Raw genomic sequence first — 17,550 nt, forward strand, 5'->3', positions numbered from 1 at the left:
AGTTCCTGTGACAGTTATTTTGGAAGGAGGGTCAGTTTTTACAAGTGACATTGTTTTACAAGGAACAATAATCACTTGAACTATCCTATCATTCTTGTGAATCTGTATGGGCCTTTCACTTAAATTCTGGAATGTTACAACAATTTCTCCTTGATAATTAGAATCTATTACTCCAGCCAATACAGGGGAATCTTTAATTGCCATTACTATCACAGGTGGGGAGAGGGTCTGTGTTATCTTTTGCAGCATGACTGACATGAAAATGTTTTACATGACTGCACACACGTGCCGGTGCCAAATTGCTTGCCTTCTCAATCAGGGCAGAAGAAGGAGAGAGAGGATTTGGAATTCAGGATTTTGAAAAATAAATCCTAGAGAATCAAGTTAAAAACTGCTTGAGACAATAAATAAATTTGGTAAAGTTGCAGGATATAAAATAAACCCACATAAATCCTCGGCATTCCTATATATTTCCAATGAAATTCAACGGCAAGAAATAGAAAGAGAAATCCCATTTAAAGTTACTGTAGACATTATAAAATATTTGGGAATCTACCTGGCAAAACAAACCCAGGACCTGTATGATCAAAACTACAAAACACTTTTCACACAAATAAAGTCAGATCTAACTAATTGAAAAAATATCAATTGCTCACGGCTGGGTCGAGCTAATATAATAAAAATGACAATTTTACCTAAATTAAATTATATATTTAGTGCCATACCAATTAATTTACCAAAAAACTACTTTATAGAGCTAGAAAAAATAGTAACAAAATTCATTTGGAAGAATAAACAGTCCAGAATATCAAGGGAATTAATGAAAAGAAATGCTAGGGAAGGTAGACTAGCTGTACCATATTTCAATCTGTATTATAAAGCAGCAGTCATCAAAACTACTTGGTACTGGCCGAGGAATAGAGCAGTGGATCAATGGAATAGAATAGGCACACAAGATTCAGAAGTCAATGACTATAGTAATGTATTGTTTGATAAACCTCCAGACCCTGGTTTTGGGGATAAGAACTCACTATTTGACAAAAACTGCTGGGAAAACTGGAATATAGTATGGCAGAAACTGGGCATAGACCATTATCTAACACCATATACCAAAATCAAGTCTAAATGGGTGCATGATCTAGGTATAAATGTTGATACTGTAAGCAGTCTCCTAAAACAAGGAATAGTTTACCTATCAGACTTGTGGAGAGGGAAAGACTTTATGACTAAACAAGAATTAGAGAACATTATAAAAGCTAAAGTGGATAATTTTGACTACATGAAATCGAAAAGTTTCTGTACAAACAAAGCCAATGTAACCAAGATTAAGAGGGAGATGGGAAATTGGGAAAGAATCTTTACAACCTATGTCTCTGACAAAAGACTCATTTCTAAAATATACAGAGAATTGAGTCAAATCTATAAGAATATAAGTCATTCCCCAATTGATAAATGGTCAAAGGATATGAACAGGCAGTTTTCAGAGAAAGAAATTAAAGCTATCTATAAGCACATGAAGAAATGCTCTAATTCACTATTGATTAGAAAAAGGCAAATCAAAACAACTCTGAGGTACCACATCTCACCAGTCAGATTGGCTAAGATGACAAAACAGGAAAATGACAAATGCTGGAGAGGATGTGGGCAAACTGGAACACTAATGCATTGTTGGTGGAGTTGTGAACTGATCCAGCCTTTCTGGAGAGCAATCTGGAATTATGCCCAAAGGGCTATAAATACTTTCATACCCTTTGATCCAGCAATACCACTCCTAGGATTATATCCCAAAGAGATCATAGAAATGGGAGAAAGACCCATATGTACAAAAATGTTTATAGCAGCTCTTTTTGTGGTGGCAAAGAATTGGAAATTAAGGGGGTGCCCATCAATTGGGGAATGGCTGAACAAGTTGTGGTATATGCATGTTATGCAATACTATTGTGCTATAAGAAATGAGGAGCAGATGGTCTTCATATTTACCTGGAGAGGCTTAAAAGAACTGATGCTGAGTGAGAAGAGTAGAACCAGGAGAAATTTGTACACAATTACAGACACAACGCATGTGTGATGACCAGCTTTGATAGATTGGACTCTTCTCAGCAATGCAGTGATATAAGTCAATCCCAAAAGACGCATGATGGAGAGAAAAATGTGCATCCAGAGAAAGAACTAGAAAGAACTAAGTTTATATCCAGGTGGAAGCAAAATACCTGATCTTTTTCCTTTTCTTGTTTGGTTTTATGTCCTCTTTACCAGTTTTCATTCAAGCTGGTACAATCCGTCCTTATTACCTGACCAATGTATAATGTGGAAGTATTTACAGATCCTATACTTGACTATAAGCCGCCATGGGGGGGGGGGAGTGGAGGGAGGGGGACAAAATGTGAAACTCAAGGAATTGTGGAATTGAATTCTGTAAACTAAAATGAAACAAACAAATTAATTTAAAAATTAGGAGAAAAAAAATAAATGCTAAAGATTATTCTTTAAGTAATTGCAGGAGGAGGGGTGGTGGACTAAAATAATAAATAAGTAATTAAAATGTAAGCAAAAAAAACAAAATAAAATAAGTTAGCACCATTCACAGAGGTGTGCTGGAGTCAACTCTTCACTGCCCTGTAAGCCATTGTTAAATTTTTTAGAGTGAGCGTTTGTATCTCAAAAATCAACAAACTGCTACAAGTCAGGGCTCGATTTGCTATTCTATTGCTCATCTAGACTTAACAAACTATTAATAATGCAGATAAAATTTAAAAGTGTGTATACACACATATGTGTATGTATTTATATGTATTTCTTTCCTCCCCAGGGAAGCTCCCATGTTAAACATTTTGTAGCACATCCCTGACTATAATCCTCTCTCCTCCATTGGTGATAGAATTAGAAGCTGGCGATTTAGCCCTCGAACTGCTAAGATATTGCCCAGAGTTCAGCATCAGCCCTCCTCTAAACAAGCAAGAAAGAAAGAGGATCAGAACTTTGGCCCATCACTTTTAAAAGACCGTCAACTCCACGAGTGAAGACTTAGGGGATTCTGTACGGAGATGAAGTTGTTCAGAAGTTATCCAGATGGTATACGGGAATCTCCCGGAGAGATCCCCAGGTAATGGGGGAATACAATCCAACCAGCAAACATACTGAGTACACATGGAGAGGCTGCAACCTGGCAAGAGATCCCAGACAGTGCCACTGTAATTCACTAACGATCCATTTGGTCCTCCACACAAGGTTTTCTGTTTGGTTGGGTTTGGACAGAGAGGTGAGCAGGTCACCATCCCTCTTCTCCTACCTGGTCCTGGCTCCTTCCCATGGCCTGGATTACTGAGGTGATGATTTGAGAACCCACAGGTGTAACAGCAAAAATGCTGGATTTAGGGTCAAAGGTCTGTTCCTGCCCCTGTTCTGCCACTTCCTAGCTATGTGACCTCAGACAAGTCACTCTCTTTCTTTGAGTCTATTTCCTCACTTGTAAAATGGGGATAATAAAATATAGACTACCTACATCAAAAGACCATGGGGAGGAAGGAGTTCAAATGTATTAACTCCTTTGTAAAAACAGAAACCACTAAGGCCCAGGGAGGTGAAATTATTTGTCCCAAGTTCAGACAGGGAATAAATGGCAGGGCTAGAATTCAAATCCAGATATTCTGACTTAAAGTCATGCACCTTCTACCATAACATGCTGACACCTTAACCCCAGCAGATGTAAAGCATAAAGGACAACTCCTATTACAATTAATTTGAAAGCACAATTCCAATTCTTTGTTGTCTGAAAATTTGGCGACTGGAACACAGCTTGAAACAATTGAGATATCTGCAAGGTATAGTGGTACAATCCCTGAGGTCCCTGCTACTGGCAAGGTTGAGACTACTGGATCTCAAACTCTGGAGTTCTGAGCTACAATGAGCTCAGGAGATAGGTTATCCAAGAACCGCTATAAATATTTTTGTGCATGTGGGTCCTTTTTCCATTTTTATGATCTCCTTGGTATAAAGACCTAGAAGGAATATTTCTGGGTCAAAGGGTATGCCCAGTTTTATAGCCCTTTGAGCAAAGTGATTCAGAGCATTTTTTTCATGACTATAGATTGCTTTCATTTATTCATCTGAAAACTGCCTGTTCATATCCTATGATGAACCTGGGAGCAGGGAGTTACCAGACTACCTAAGAAGGAGAAAACTTACCTGAAATGGAAACAAAATCAAAGTTCCCATGCCAATCCATGTGACCAGGTGCCCAGGTCAATAAATAGCTTCTACACTTAGAGCCTAAGATAAAGAGACTCTATGGTAAGAGGAGAAGACAGGGCGGGAAGACTGGGGAGAGGAGGCAGGACCTCTTTGGCAGCTTGTGAGTCCTTTTGTGTAAATTCTTATAAAATTATTGTACCTGCCCTTGACCCATATTCAACATCAAGAACCAAGTTACAAGGAAAGAAAAGGCTTTCCTTTTCATTGAGAAGCCTTCCAGTGAATGAAACTTTTTTATGCATTCAACAGATAGGTACAAGGCCCAGAGAAACATGATTCCTACTGCATATAAAAACAAATCAGTCCTCTATTATTACAGAACAATGATAAAATGGAAATATGCAAATAAACATGCCTTGCAAGTCGACTGAAAAGGTATCTCAGCATGACTTTGGGGGTTATTCCTTTTTCTGAATTCCCGTACAGCTTTAAAAATGACCTTGTGCTTAAACAGCCACTGAAAGAGAATGATAATTCAATAATAAAATGAGATTTACTTATTAAAAATGCTATTTACAAAAAGAGACAACTCTTTAATATTGCACCATATAGCTTTCGAAGTTCTTGCAATACATGATCCCAATTGATCTCAACAATTGTCAAGATTGAGCTATCACCCCCTTTTTATAGATGGGGAAACTTGATATTTGGGAAATTGAAGTAACATGAACAAGATACCATGACTAAAATGTTTAACCCAAAATGATTTGGTGACAAAGTTCATTAGCTACATTTTACAAATAGAGAAACTGAGGTTTTGCTTTTTAAGGTCAGCTCTTTTTTTTTCTTTTAGGTGGAAGAGAGGGTTCAGATCTATGATTTCATCATGAATGGGAACATTCATTGTGGAAACTCCCTCCATTAATATATATATATATATATATATCAAAAATTCATCTATAACATAGTCTTAAATTGTTTCCCAAGGCAGTGAGAGAATAAGAAGGTCTGATAATAATTCACAGATGAAAGGAAAGAATCCCAATCTCCTGACTCCCAAGTCTAATATTCCTACCCAGTAGTCCTTACTGATGCGCAGCTAGGTGGCACAGTGGATAGTGTGCTGGACCTGGAATCAGGAAGACCTAAATTTAAATCTGGCATTAGACACTTCGTAGCTGTTGTGGATAAGTCACTTAACCCTGTTGGTCTGTTTCCTCATCTGTAAGATGACCTGGAGAGGGAAATGGCAAACCACTCTAGTACCTTTGCCAAGAAAACTCCCAAAATGGGGTCATAAAGAGGTGAACAAAATTGAAAAAACGCTGAAAGTCCCTCTTGATTGTTTGAGTAAGGATCCAATATGTCTCATCCCACAGAGAGAGGATGAAAGTGTCACCTATAGGGTAAGATTTCTAAGGCAGTCTTTCATTCTGTTCCTACTGTATTTTCCTGTGAAATGCAGCAGGTAGGATGATTCATACTAGAAACTAGTCATGTGGTCTGAAGGAGATGCAGCCAAAATCAGAAGTAGAAGAACCAGTTCCAATTTCACCTCCCTCTTCATTTCAAAGTAGAATGAATCATTAAACTCAAGAGATCCTTAGACCTGCGGTGGAAATTTAAATACTTCTATCAGCGCTGGTGAGAGAGAGAGAGAGTGTGTGTGTGTGTGTGTGTGTGTGTGTGTGTGTGAGATTGTTTTCACAAGTTTGAGGGTACAAACTACAGAGAGAATCAAACACAAGAAAATGGAATCAGAAAAACATAAACAATCAGAAGATAAACCTGTGAAACTGAGCCTTCCTCCTCCAAAAGGGCAAACAAAGGTCTACAAAGATGACAGAAAGGAGCATGGCATGGTGGAAAGAACCTTGACCAGTTGCCCTAAGCCCTGGGTTTGTGCCCTAGCTCTGATGTGTAATCAGTAGGTGACCGTGAACAAGTTTCAGTCACTCAATTTTCTCTTCTATAACTTGCGGTAATCATATCTGCATTACCTACTTCTCAGGGCTGTTGGGAGATTCTAATGAGATAACATTTATGAAAGTTTTTGTGTCCGTAAATGGGAGCTGTTATTATCATTGTACAAGCTCTTATTATCTAACCTGAGAAAGTTACTTACCTCAATCGTAAGTTAATGAGTAGAAATCATCTTTGTTCAAAAGGAAGTTTTAGGGTGGTTGCCAAGCTCACTTAATGCATAAGTATTGCATAGCACTGAAGAAAGTAATGTTTGTACAGATCAAAGACAGAGGTTGAGGCAGGTAGACTCAAGCTGGCTCTTGGGCCTCTCAAGAGCCCACTGTTGAATTTTCAGCATCGGCATTTACACTTGGGAAACTGGCAAATGCTGCAAATTTGGGCTTGATTTGTTATTTTGTTGATCTTCTAGACTCAAGACAGTGAAGGAGAACATGTTAATAATACAGAATAACTTAAGAGTATATAGTGTGTACATTTGTTTTCAGACAGCTAGTTGTTCAGCTTTTACCAGCACACTCCTGCTAAATACCCATGGGTGTACCTCTTTTGAGGCAGCAAATGACTAAAACTAAGGAAGCTTGCCTATTGATAAAGGAGTGACTGAACAAAATGTGGTATATGAATGTGAGAGGCTATCATTGTGGTATGAGAAATGACAAAAGGGATGGTCTCAGAAAAACCTAGAAAGATTTGTATGAGTTGATGTATGTTGGAGTGAGTAGAACCAGGAGGAAAACATGCACAAGACAAACAGCTTTGAAAGATTTAAGAATTCTGATCAATGCAGTGACCAACTACAAAATGATTCCTAAGCACTAATGATGAAACATACTTTCTACTTCCAAATAGAGAATGGATGAACTCAGGGAGCAGGAGACATTTTTTTAATATGGACAATGGGGGAATTTGTTTTGTTTATGTATATTTGTTATGAGGGCTTTGTTTTTCTTTCTTTTTCAGTTAGGGAGGAAGTCCCAGGCAGAAATAGAAGGTGAATTTTTGTTAATTGGAAAAAAATAAAATTTCAAAATAAGAAAAGAATGTTTGTGGCTTTAAAGCAGTGAATAGAAATGGGGAGAAAAAAAAAGTTAACTAAAATTAAATTTGTACCATGCAGCTTTTCTTATTGAGAAGATAATTGGGGAGGGGGTACCTGGAAGAGGGAAAAGAAGGAATTTGAAAAAAAAAGTTTGGCACTATTTATCTGATTAAGAAAAATGCATCAACCCCAAGGTAGAAAGGACCACTTCGAGAAAATAGGTAGAAGGGATTTTTGAGCACTCTGGTTTTCCGTTCAAGCACATTGTCTATAATGAGCATAAAAGCACAAGTAAGCCTAATTTTTTCTTAATTTAGTCAATTTTACAATAAAAGATCAACATACACTTAAGCATCCATGGCAATTTATTAATAATTGACACTATCTGGGGCTCTGATACTTAGCACCACACCCAGAAATAACTGGCTGTGTAAAGTTCAGCAAGTTGCTTAACCCCCATTGCTTTTAAAAAATAATAATAATAATTAACACTAACCTCTTCCATCTCTTATGATACTTGTTTTTTAACAGGATTGGTGTTAAAAGAAGGCACTAAATTCTATTCTTTTAACTGCATTATTTTTCTGTAGACTTTCCTATATTTCTATATATTTTCCCCTTTTGATGCCTATCAATTGAGGAATGGCTAAACAAGTTGTGGTATGTGATTGTGATGGAACACTTTTGTGTTATGGTAGATGATGAGTGGAATACTCTCAGAAAAGCCTGGAGAGATTTGCATGAGCTGATGCAAAGTTAAATGTACTGTGCACAAAGTAACAGCAATATTGTCAGATGATCAGCTGTGAATGACTTACTATTCTCAGCAATACAATGATTCAAGACAGCTCTGAAGGACTTATGATGAAAAATGCTATCCATCCCCAAAGAAAGAAATGATAGTGCCTGAATACAGATTGAAGCATACTTTTTAAATTTTATTTTTCTTGAGGTTTTTTTTTGGGGGGGAATCTATGTTTTCTTTCCGAACTATATGACTATTATGGAAATGTTTTGCAAAACTACCTACATGTATAACTTGTATCAAATTGCTTGCCTTCTCAATGGCAGGTGTGAATGGAGATGGGAGAGAATTTGGAACTCAAAGTTTTAAAAACAAATGTTAAAAATTATTTTCATATGGAATTGGGGAAAAATAAAACACTAAAACATATTTTCCCTTCTTAATGGTGATATAGTCTTTATTAAAATTTTTTTTGGATATCTGGGTTGCTTCCAGTTTTTTTTTTTACCATTGTAACTAGTACAACCATGACTATCTTTGCACAAATTGGTCTCTTTTTTTTTTTTTGCTTCAAATCATTTCTCTGGAATATGTTCTCAGGGGTAGAATTTTTTAGTCAAAGGGTCACAAGGAAGGTTGCCAGCCAGATGGTATTGGACCAGCTTGGCCAGCATTTTGTCACGGAAGCCGGCTGCTTCTTCCTGACAGTCCATGTTACTGCTGTTCGGTTTTTTATAATTTTGATTTTCGTAACTTGTTCGAAAGCCAATTTTATGGCTCTTTCTGCTTATTGCCAAATTGTTTTCCACAAAGTTGGTACCAATTTGCATTGCCACCATCAACGACAGCCAGCAATGTGCCTGTTCCCCCATAGTGTTCCCTATAAAAAGTTGCATGACTGGGTGATTCTTCACACCTGTTTTAAAGTGAATTTCTTTCATTACTATTGAGGTTAAAAATGTCTGCAAGTATTTCTTTTTTGCTGTTTTTTTTTCATGTTTATGAATTGCCTATTACCTTGTTCCATTGGAACCTAAATATTACTGACCCTGTTTTAATGGAAAGGAAGTCACCTAATGTTTTGTGGTGTGCCTGAAATGGGCAAAGATAATGAGCTTCTCTCATGTTCGAAGGTTGTTTAAGTACTCCTGAGTTCCCCGAGGCAGCATGCCATGGTGGACAATGTATTAGGCTTAGAATCAGAAGTCTGGGATTCAAATCTTGACAGGTCACTTACTGGCTTTTTCTCCTGGCTTCACACGTTATCTGTGTGCCTCATATAACTTCCTAATTTACCCATTAAGACATAGGTCAAGTTCTCTAGGGATATTAGATATTAGATCTCAAAGGGATATCCGATATTATTCACTTCAGTCCCACCATTTTAAAGGCAAAATAGGGCCACAGAAGGAATGACTGATACGAGTTGCAAATTACAAAATGAAGTACCTTACTTTATCTAGGGATTCAAATTTCTTTCTTTGGGGCTCAAAATTGTACATCATCCTTGCAAATGTAATTTTTCAAACATGATTTCCTATGAAAATTGTACTCCGATATAAATTCTACTCCTTAGGCTCTCGATAACTATGCCAGCGAAGCACGAACACAGGCAAGTCCCATCAAGCTAAACAGATTTTAAGTACTGATCCCGAAAGAGGCCACATGCCTATAATCTCAGGACTCACTGGTCAAACTAAGTTTGGAGAAGCTTATCCCCTGAACGTTGGCTATCCAGTGACAAATATTTTTGGCCACAGTAATTAATGAAGACTGTATACTAAGTCACGGAAAGAATGTTGACTTCACCAATGGATCTTTTGAATCATTGAAGTAACATTAGTTAATATTTATGACTAGCTGATTGAAATAAAGAATTCTACTTATCATTAAGGAAAATTGAGTTACTTTTAAATTGTGCTAATCATTGGCCTTACTAGCAATGCCCATGGATAGTTTATAGAAGTTTATGGTAGTTCTGGAAATGTCTACTTACCACCACTGTCCACAAGTAGCCACAAAACTCCCAGCCTGAATAAGATTAAAATGTAATCAGGAAAGGTTTAATAAACAAAATACAATATAACATAAATAATATTAATTTGTGGGTTTTCAAGTCAATGTGTGGCCCATAGGAATGTGGTTCTCTTTGATTTTGACATCACTGGTTTAGACAACGAAGTACCCAGGCAGTATTGGCAGGGGGGGTCAGAAAAAGAAGGCAGATGCTTAGGGCAGATGTTAAGACCACTGACTGAATAGCAAAATTACTTGTAAAAGTCCCTCTGCTCAACTTTCAATAATAAAATGCAATAGTGACCAAACTGCATCTGTGACTATGTTGAATAGCAGTATACATTAACTCTCCATACCCAGAGACTGCCAGGAGGTCATCTGACTTGTGTGTCCAGAAATGACCCATAAAATACTCAAGACTTGGATGCCATTTAGTGTAGAGCAAGCTCCTTCAGGGAGCTTCTGAGTCCAGACAGCATGTATGTTCTTCTGCCAGGAAAAACATTTCAGAGCTCGGTCCAAGATTCCTAAGAAGGCTAAACAACAGAAATGGCTTCATGAGGAAGTCTGACCAAGACAGATCATGTTTTCACCCCAGATGACCTCTCTAGTGCTTTTCTCAGTATAGTACACACACCAGGAACATTTCTGGTGTTAGTCAAAGTTTGAGGACAGGTCTTATCATTTCATTGATGTGGAGATCCCCTATATAGCTTTTTAAACATTCTTTATATATTGGGGGGGGGGGAACTAAGTTACTTTTCTTCAGGGTTTTTTGTCTATTTCATTTAATTTCCCTTAATCATTAATTCATTTCATTTACTTCAACAAACATTCATTAAGCATCAATTTTAGAGAATAAAAAAATGTAAACAGTAACTGTCCTCAAAGCACTTATGTCCAACAAATATACATTTTGAGTTTTCATTATATACTGAACACCTTTCTCCTGATACTTTGCTAGCTTACTACTGGTGAGAATTCTAAAGACTTCAGACAATGATAGCATCCCTAAAGGTTCCTGATTTGTTTCCAGGAAATAACTTATTATAAGGATCTGGCCAAACTTTTAAAAGCACTAAGCTTTTCAAATCAAATAAAATTTTATTTGATGAACATGGAATTGATTTTACTAGAACTTTTGTGTTCTGGCCTCAAATATTAACCTCTTTGAGCCTCAGTTTCCAAATCTTTATTGTCAAATAGAGATAATAATACTTGCATTACCTACTGTAATAAGAATGTAAATTTTAAAGATCTTCCCTGCCCCTAGGCTAATGTGCACCTGAAGCCTGGGGTGGGGGAGGCTTGTTTTTCAGTAGATACTCCTTGATTGGCCAGTGAGTCCATGAGGTTGTTACATTCTCTGAGCCAGGAGAAGGCTATATAAGCCCTGATGTGTAGCTTTGTTTTGGGACTCACTTTGAGAAGTGTTCTGTGATTTGATCTGAATTCTGGGAAGCCGTTGTTGAGAGTCCCCCGGCTTTGAAAAACCCAGAATGTGGAAACCCAGATGTTGACTGGGTATGGATGTAATGGTTGGACAGTTTGGAAATCTGTCTACTTGATGTTTCTGTCTTGATAATTATGCCTGTATACTTTGAGGTTCAGGGTGCTGACCTTTTCTCCTGAACAAGGTAAACGATATATGTCTGACTGATTAAAGTAAGCTTGTTAACCCATTTTGAGTTGCTTTCCTTTAACAAAGCAGATCCAAGAACCTGTGGTAGCTGCAAACCCTGAGGACGCTTGGGGTGCTTGCTGCTACACCTACCCCCACTGGGTTGCTGGATCAAATGAGATAACGTATGCAAAGTATTTTCAAAACACACTATCTTCACCACTTCATTATTTTTAATAGTCTCGTGTTGTTGCCTGGTTTCTGGCTAGACATTCTCACTCAGCCTTTTTTTCCAGGCAGAATCGAGAAGAGACAACAAAGGCAGCTGGACATGAGCAAGGACTTCTCAATTTGCACTCTGCCCTGATCAATTTGTTTTTTCTTCTGGATCCATAGTGAGTTAGAGAAACCATACAGAATGAGGAAAGAGATTTAGGTTAATTTTCTTAAATATTTTTTAAAATGTGTATTGATGTCTTTTGTCTTCAGATCACCTTCACTCCCAAATATGTTCCTCCCTCTCCCCTACTCAGAAAGCCATCCCCTTTAACTCAGAATAAAAGAGAAATTTTGTTGTTGTTCAGGCATTTTCTATTGCGTCTGATTCTTCATGACCCCATTTGGGGTTTTCTCAGCAAAGATACTGGAGTGGTTTACCATTTCCTTATCCAGATCATTTGACAGATGAGGAAACTGAGGCAAACAGAGCTAAGTGACTTGCCCAGGGTCACACAACTAGAAAGTGTCTGAGGCCAGATTTGAACTCAGGAAGATGAGTTTTTCTGACCCCAGGCCCAGTCCTCTGTGCACTGCACCACCTTGCTACCTCTAAAAGAGAAATAGAAAAATGGAAAACAAGAAGGCAGTTTGACATTTACTATACTCACATAACCTTGGGGCAGTCACTTCATTTCCTTATCAGAAAAATGAAGGGGCTGGAATAGATGATCTCTAAAGTCCCTTCTGGCCAGACTGGTGGTGCAGTGGATAGAACTCTAGGCCTAGAGTCAAGAAGATCTGAGTTCAAATCTGGCCTCAGACACTTATTAGCTATGTGACCCTGGGCAAGTCACTTAACCTATTTGCTTTGGTATCCTCATCTATGAAATGAGCTGGAGATGGAAATGGCAAACCAGTCTAGCATCTTTGTCAAGAAAACTCCAAAAATGGGGCCTCAGAAAGTCACAAGTGAAAAGACAGAGCAACAGATGTCCCTTCTACACGTAGATCAGGGGCCTAAATCTAGACAGAGTGCCGGGACTGTAGTTTGGAAGACCTGAGTTCAAATCTGGCCTTGGATACTTATTGGTCATGTGACTCTAGGCAAATTACTTACCCTGTCTCAGTTTCCTCATTTGTAAAATAAGAACAATAATAGCGCCTCCTTCCCAGGACTCTTGTGCGGATAAAATGAGATAATATTTGTAAAGTACTTTATAACCTTCCATAAACGGTGGCTTTAAACATCCTATGACCCTTTCAAAGGCCTAACAGTGTTGGAATATATGAAAAGAGGCTAGGATTGCATGGGAAAGAATAGTCTTTAGCTTGATTTCTTGAGTGAATCCTTGTCATACACTGGTGTGAGCGCGCGCGTGCGCGCACACACACACACACACACACACACACACACACACAAACACACCCCTTGGTGTCATATAAATGCCCACTTTTTCTTCTACGGGAGATATTATCACAGGTTCCTGATAGTGACAAGCTACTCTGAGATTCAGTCCGTCCCATATTTCTTCTTGATTCATCTCTTTCTCTCTCAGCCAAAGAAAAACTCCCATAAGAGGCCAGAAGTAAATCAGCAGATGGCAATTCACCACGATTTCCTGCCCATGTAGAGAGTGCCAGCTACTGGCAAGGCAGCAAACACCAGACTGATACACCTGTAGGGAACAAGGGCCACATCTTCTTCTGCTCTCTCCTGCTTTCCCTCCCACCTAGAGCCATGTCTGTCTCCTCAGAAAGGCTTTATTCCTCCCAAATAGTTCAGTTCAACCTCTCCTTGATTTCTTCTTTTAAATGGTGCCACAAGGCCCATTCTAAATGAGCTGTGCAGCAAAGTGCTCAATAACTATTTGAAAATCCACCTTCTAGAGGCGGCTAGGTGACACAGTGTATAGAGCACTGGCCCTGGAGTCAGGAGGACCTGAGTTAAAATCGGGCCTCAGACACTTAACACAAAAAAACTAGCTGTGTGACCTTGGGCAAGTCATTCAACCCCAATTGCCCTACCTTCCCTCCTCCAAAAAAAAAAAAAAATCCACCTTCTCCAGAAAGCCCTCTCCCATTAGGCTAGTACTGAATTAGACATTTCTACACAAAATGGGTAGTTCCCACACACGTTTATATTATTTATATAGTTAGTGCCTGGGCACTCACTAACCCTCAGGGATATTTGACAAAAGGGTGAAGCAGAAAAATGATGTTTGTCTTTCATGGTTACCAGCTCTCCTTTGTGTGTCTCTTCCCATTTCAGTGCCCATGCCAAGTATCTTCATGGGGCCCTTCCATGTCCAATGCTCACCTTGCAAGCTTTACCCTCACACTATGGAGACTATTCAACCCACTACTGAAATTTCCTTGTCCTGTGTACATATCAGTGAAGCCCTTTAACATAATTAGATTTCTAATTTCCAGTGACCTAATTCATGCTATTGTGCTAAAGACTGATAATGGTTTGGATTTTACCCAACTTTTATGGGAATGAGTATAGGATTCCTGGAGAAATTAATCTCTAGTGCAGATGTTTCAGATAATATGACAGGTTGTAGGGAGAGGCAAGGAGATATTTGGGGACAGAGCAAAATTCTGTGACACTCTTCAGATCATAGTTTGGATCAATGTCTGCAAAATACTTTGCAAACCTTAAAGGACTATGTAAATATTCTTTCACCTGAAATGGAGGTCTTTAGTGGAGTGGCACAGGTTCTCTCCTTGTTTTTTTTTTTTTTTTTTTGCCTTTTTGGAGGGCAATTAGGGTTAAGTAACTTGCCCAAAGGTACACAACTAGTTTTTTTGTGTTAAGTGTCTGAAGCCAGAACAGAACTCAGGTCCTCCCGACTCCAGGGCCAGCGCTTTATTCACTGTGCCACCTCTTCGCCCCTGTCCTTGTTTTCTTCTTATTCAATAAGTTTATCAGTGATTTAGATGATGATACAAACTACATGCTTATCAAATTTATGGTTGACTAAAATTTTTAAATTAATTTAATATTTTATTTTCCTCTAATTATGTGTAAAGACAATTTTAACATTCTTTTTTCAAATTTTGAGTTATAAATTCTCTCCCTTCCTGCAGGAGAGCAATTTGACATAGGTTATACATGTGTAGTCATGTAAAACACATTTCCATGTAACATCCTTATCAAATTTATGGATAACTGAAATTTACAAGGGATTGCTCATATGTTGGGTAGAAGAACTGAGATGAAAAAAGATATCAGTACAGAAAGATTGCTAGACTATATTCAGGAAAGACCTGGGTCAAAATTCCACCTCTGATACTAGCTCTATGATTATGGGCAAGCCTCTTGATTTCTCTTAGTCTTATTTCCTTTATCTGTAAAAATGGGTATCATAGCACTTTTTAATAGGATGACTATCAGACAACATGTAAGTGATCAAATGAGACAAATAATGTTTAAAGCTCTTTGTTAAACTTAAAAGGTTATATAAATGCCAACCATTTACATTTCAACAAACTGGCATAATAAACTAAATTTAGAAGGTATAATTTAATGAAGATAATGATTTTGGAGTTCAAATACTAACTCCACAAGTAAAATCAGGGAAGATTTAGCTTAATGGTCATTTATGCCAAGGAGGAAAAAAATTGATAGTTTTAGTGGTCTGCCAATTTAATATTAGTCAACAGTCTGACAAAATTGGCACACGCACACCCAACTATAATGCAATCTTAGGCTTCATTAATGGAAATAAATTGCTTGTACCCTTCTAAAGTCTTACTCTGATGTATCACCATGGCTGAGAAATGATCCTGGGCTCTTGAAGACTATGCCAGAGAATCTCTAACTCTGCCAAGTCCTTCTAAGCTGCCAAGGTTTCAACTGGGGACCCAGAAACAGGCTCTATGCACATTATTTGAGGACACATATCTAAGTTAGGAGAAGTTGTGTGTCGAACAATGCAACTTTCAACCACTAAGACTCAAAGAGAATCATAAGGGTTTTCTATCTGCCTTGTTGGAGAGAGTGGACTCAGACAAAGTCACAGATTCTTGAAATAGTGTTTAGAACCAGAGGGGAGGAGTAACAGACTGTCCATTGTACTGTGTGCTCATCAGACCTCATCTAGACTCTTAAGGCCCAGCTGTGAGTAATATAGTTAAAAAGTGAGCATTGACAAACAATAGCATGAGCAGAGGAAGATAATCATAATGGTAAGAGGACTTGGCATCACAATTCAGATGAGAAACTGGGGGCATTTATTCTGAAGAATAGAAGATTTAGGGGGAAATTATAGTTATCTTCAAAAATCTAGAATCTGTCTGGAAGAAGGGTTATATAGAAATTGTAAAGTTTCATAGGAGATAATTAGGAACAAGGCATTCCCTGTAATAGAAGTTACAGGGAAACAAGTTTATTAGAATGATTATTGAATGTCAGAAACAGAATGGACCTTAGACAGCTTCTCTGGGTTTCTGAAGTGAGGTTTTGATGCCCTAATACACAGTCAATGTTTGTGTAGGTACCATGTACCACTGAGAAAAGGTTCATTCCTATCTATCCCCATTCAATTTTCCCCAGAGTTCTATCATATCTAACTTTTCTAAAATTCCATTCACCTCCAGGTTTCTGAAGTTAATGACTGCAGTCAGTCAATAAACATTTATTAAGAACCTACTATGTGCTAGGCACTGTGCTAAGTACTAAGCACTCCACGCATGGGGGATAGTCAATGCAACTGCGCAGAGTCAAGAGCTGCAGTTACTGGTGAGAACAAGAGCAGGGAGGCCAATGTCACAGGATCACAGAGTGTCTGGTGGGGAGGGGAAGGGTATAAAATGTATGAAGACTGGAAAGTGTTGCCACTGGGGATGGCCACATGGTGAAGGGCTTTGAAGACTGAACAAAGGATTTCCTATTTTATTTTGGGAGGGATGGGGACCCACTAGAGTCTATTGAACCACTAGAATTGATTATGTATTCAGACTTGTGTTTTAGGAAAAATCCCTTGGACAGTTGAGTGAAGGATGAACTGGAGGGGAGAGAAACTTGAGGCAGGCAGACCCACCAGTAGGCTATTGCACAGTCCAGGTATGAGGAAATACAGGTTCATATGAGGGTGCTGGCAGTGTCAGAGGAGAAAAGAGGGTGCATTTGGGTGAGAAGTTACAAAGATAAAATGGGTAGGCCTGGATGAGGGAGAATGGGGATTGAGAATGACAAGAGGTAGAGTGGCGGTACCCTCAACAGTAATAAGGAAGTTTGGAAACTGGGAGGGTTTGGAGGGGAAGATAATATGGTCAGTTTTGGACACATTGAATTTAATGTCCATGAGACATTCAGCTCGAGATGTCCAGTAGGCAGCTGGAGATGTGAGTCTGGAAGTCAACAGAGAGATTAGTCTTGGATGAGCAGATTTGAGAATCATCAACATAGAAATAATGATTAAAGCCATGGAAGGTGATAAATTCACTAAGCAAAATGGTAGAGAGAGAAGAGGAGAAAGCCCAGGAAAGAATCCTAAAGGATATCCACAGCTGGCAGGAGTGTCCTCGATGAAGATTCAGCAAAGGACACTGAAAAGGAGCAGTCACAAAAAGAGGAGGAGATCCAGGAGAAAGCAGCGTCCTGGAAATCCAGAGAGGAAAAATTCTAAGGAAAAGAGGGCGATCCGCAGTGTCAAAGGCTTCAGAGAAGTCCAGAAGGACGAAGACTGAGAAAAGTCCACTAGGTTTGGCAATTAAGCATAAAAGGGA

At 38.5% G+C, this 17,550-nt stretch overlaps 1 protein-coding gene across 18 annotated transcripts in view; it reads right to left on the reverse strand.

The window, feature by feature from the left end:
• Window positions 1-17,550, reverse strand: part of LOC138172956 (O-acyltransferase like protein-like) — a 90,329-nt gene that overhangs the window by 26,801 nt on the left and 45,978 nt on the right. For 7 of the 18 annotated variants that reach the window (XR_011171279.1, XR_011171278.1, XR_011171290.1 and 4 more), the window contains one exon: window positions 4,607-4,708. The exons of 8 other annotated variants lie outside the window; for them this stretch is intronic. Coding sequence is in view for 4 of the 10 variants with exons in the window: in XM_069102821.1 (XP_068958922.1) it covers window positions 4,607-4,708 (102 nt within the window). In the remaining 6 variants the exon portion in view is untranslated. Of the gene's footprint in view, window positions 1-4,606; window positions 4,709-9,957; window positions 9,993-10,333; window positions 10,514-17,550 lie in introns of all 18 variants that reach the window. 3 more of the 18 variants (XR_011171288.1, XR_011171293.1, XM_069102827.1) reach the window with 2 other exon arrangements.

This window comes from Petaurus breviceps, unplaced genomic scaffold (genome assembly GCF_028583685.1).
Source record: "Petaurus breviceps papuanus isolate PSGF00001 unplaced genomic scaffold, PetGlider_PUasm1.0 129, whole genome shotgun sequence".
Taxonomy (NCBI): Eukaryota; Metazoa; Chordata; class Mammalia; order Diprotodontia; family Petauridae; genus Petaurus; species Petaurus breviceps.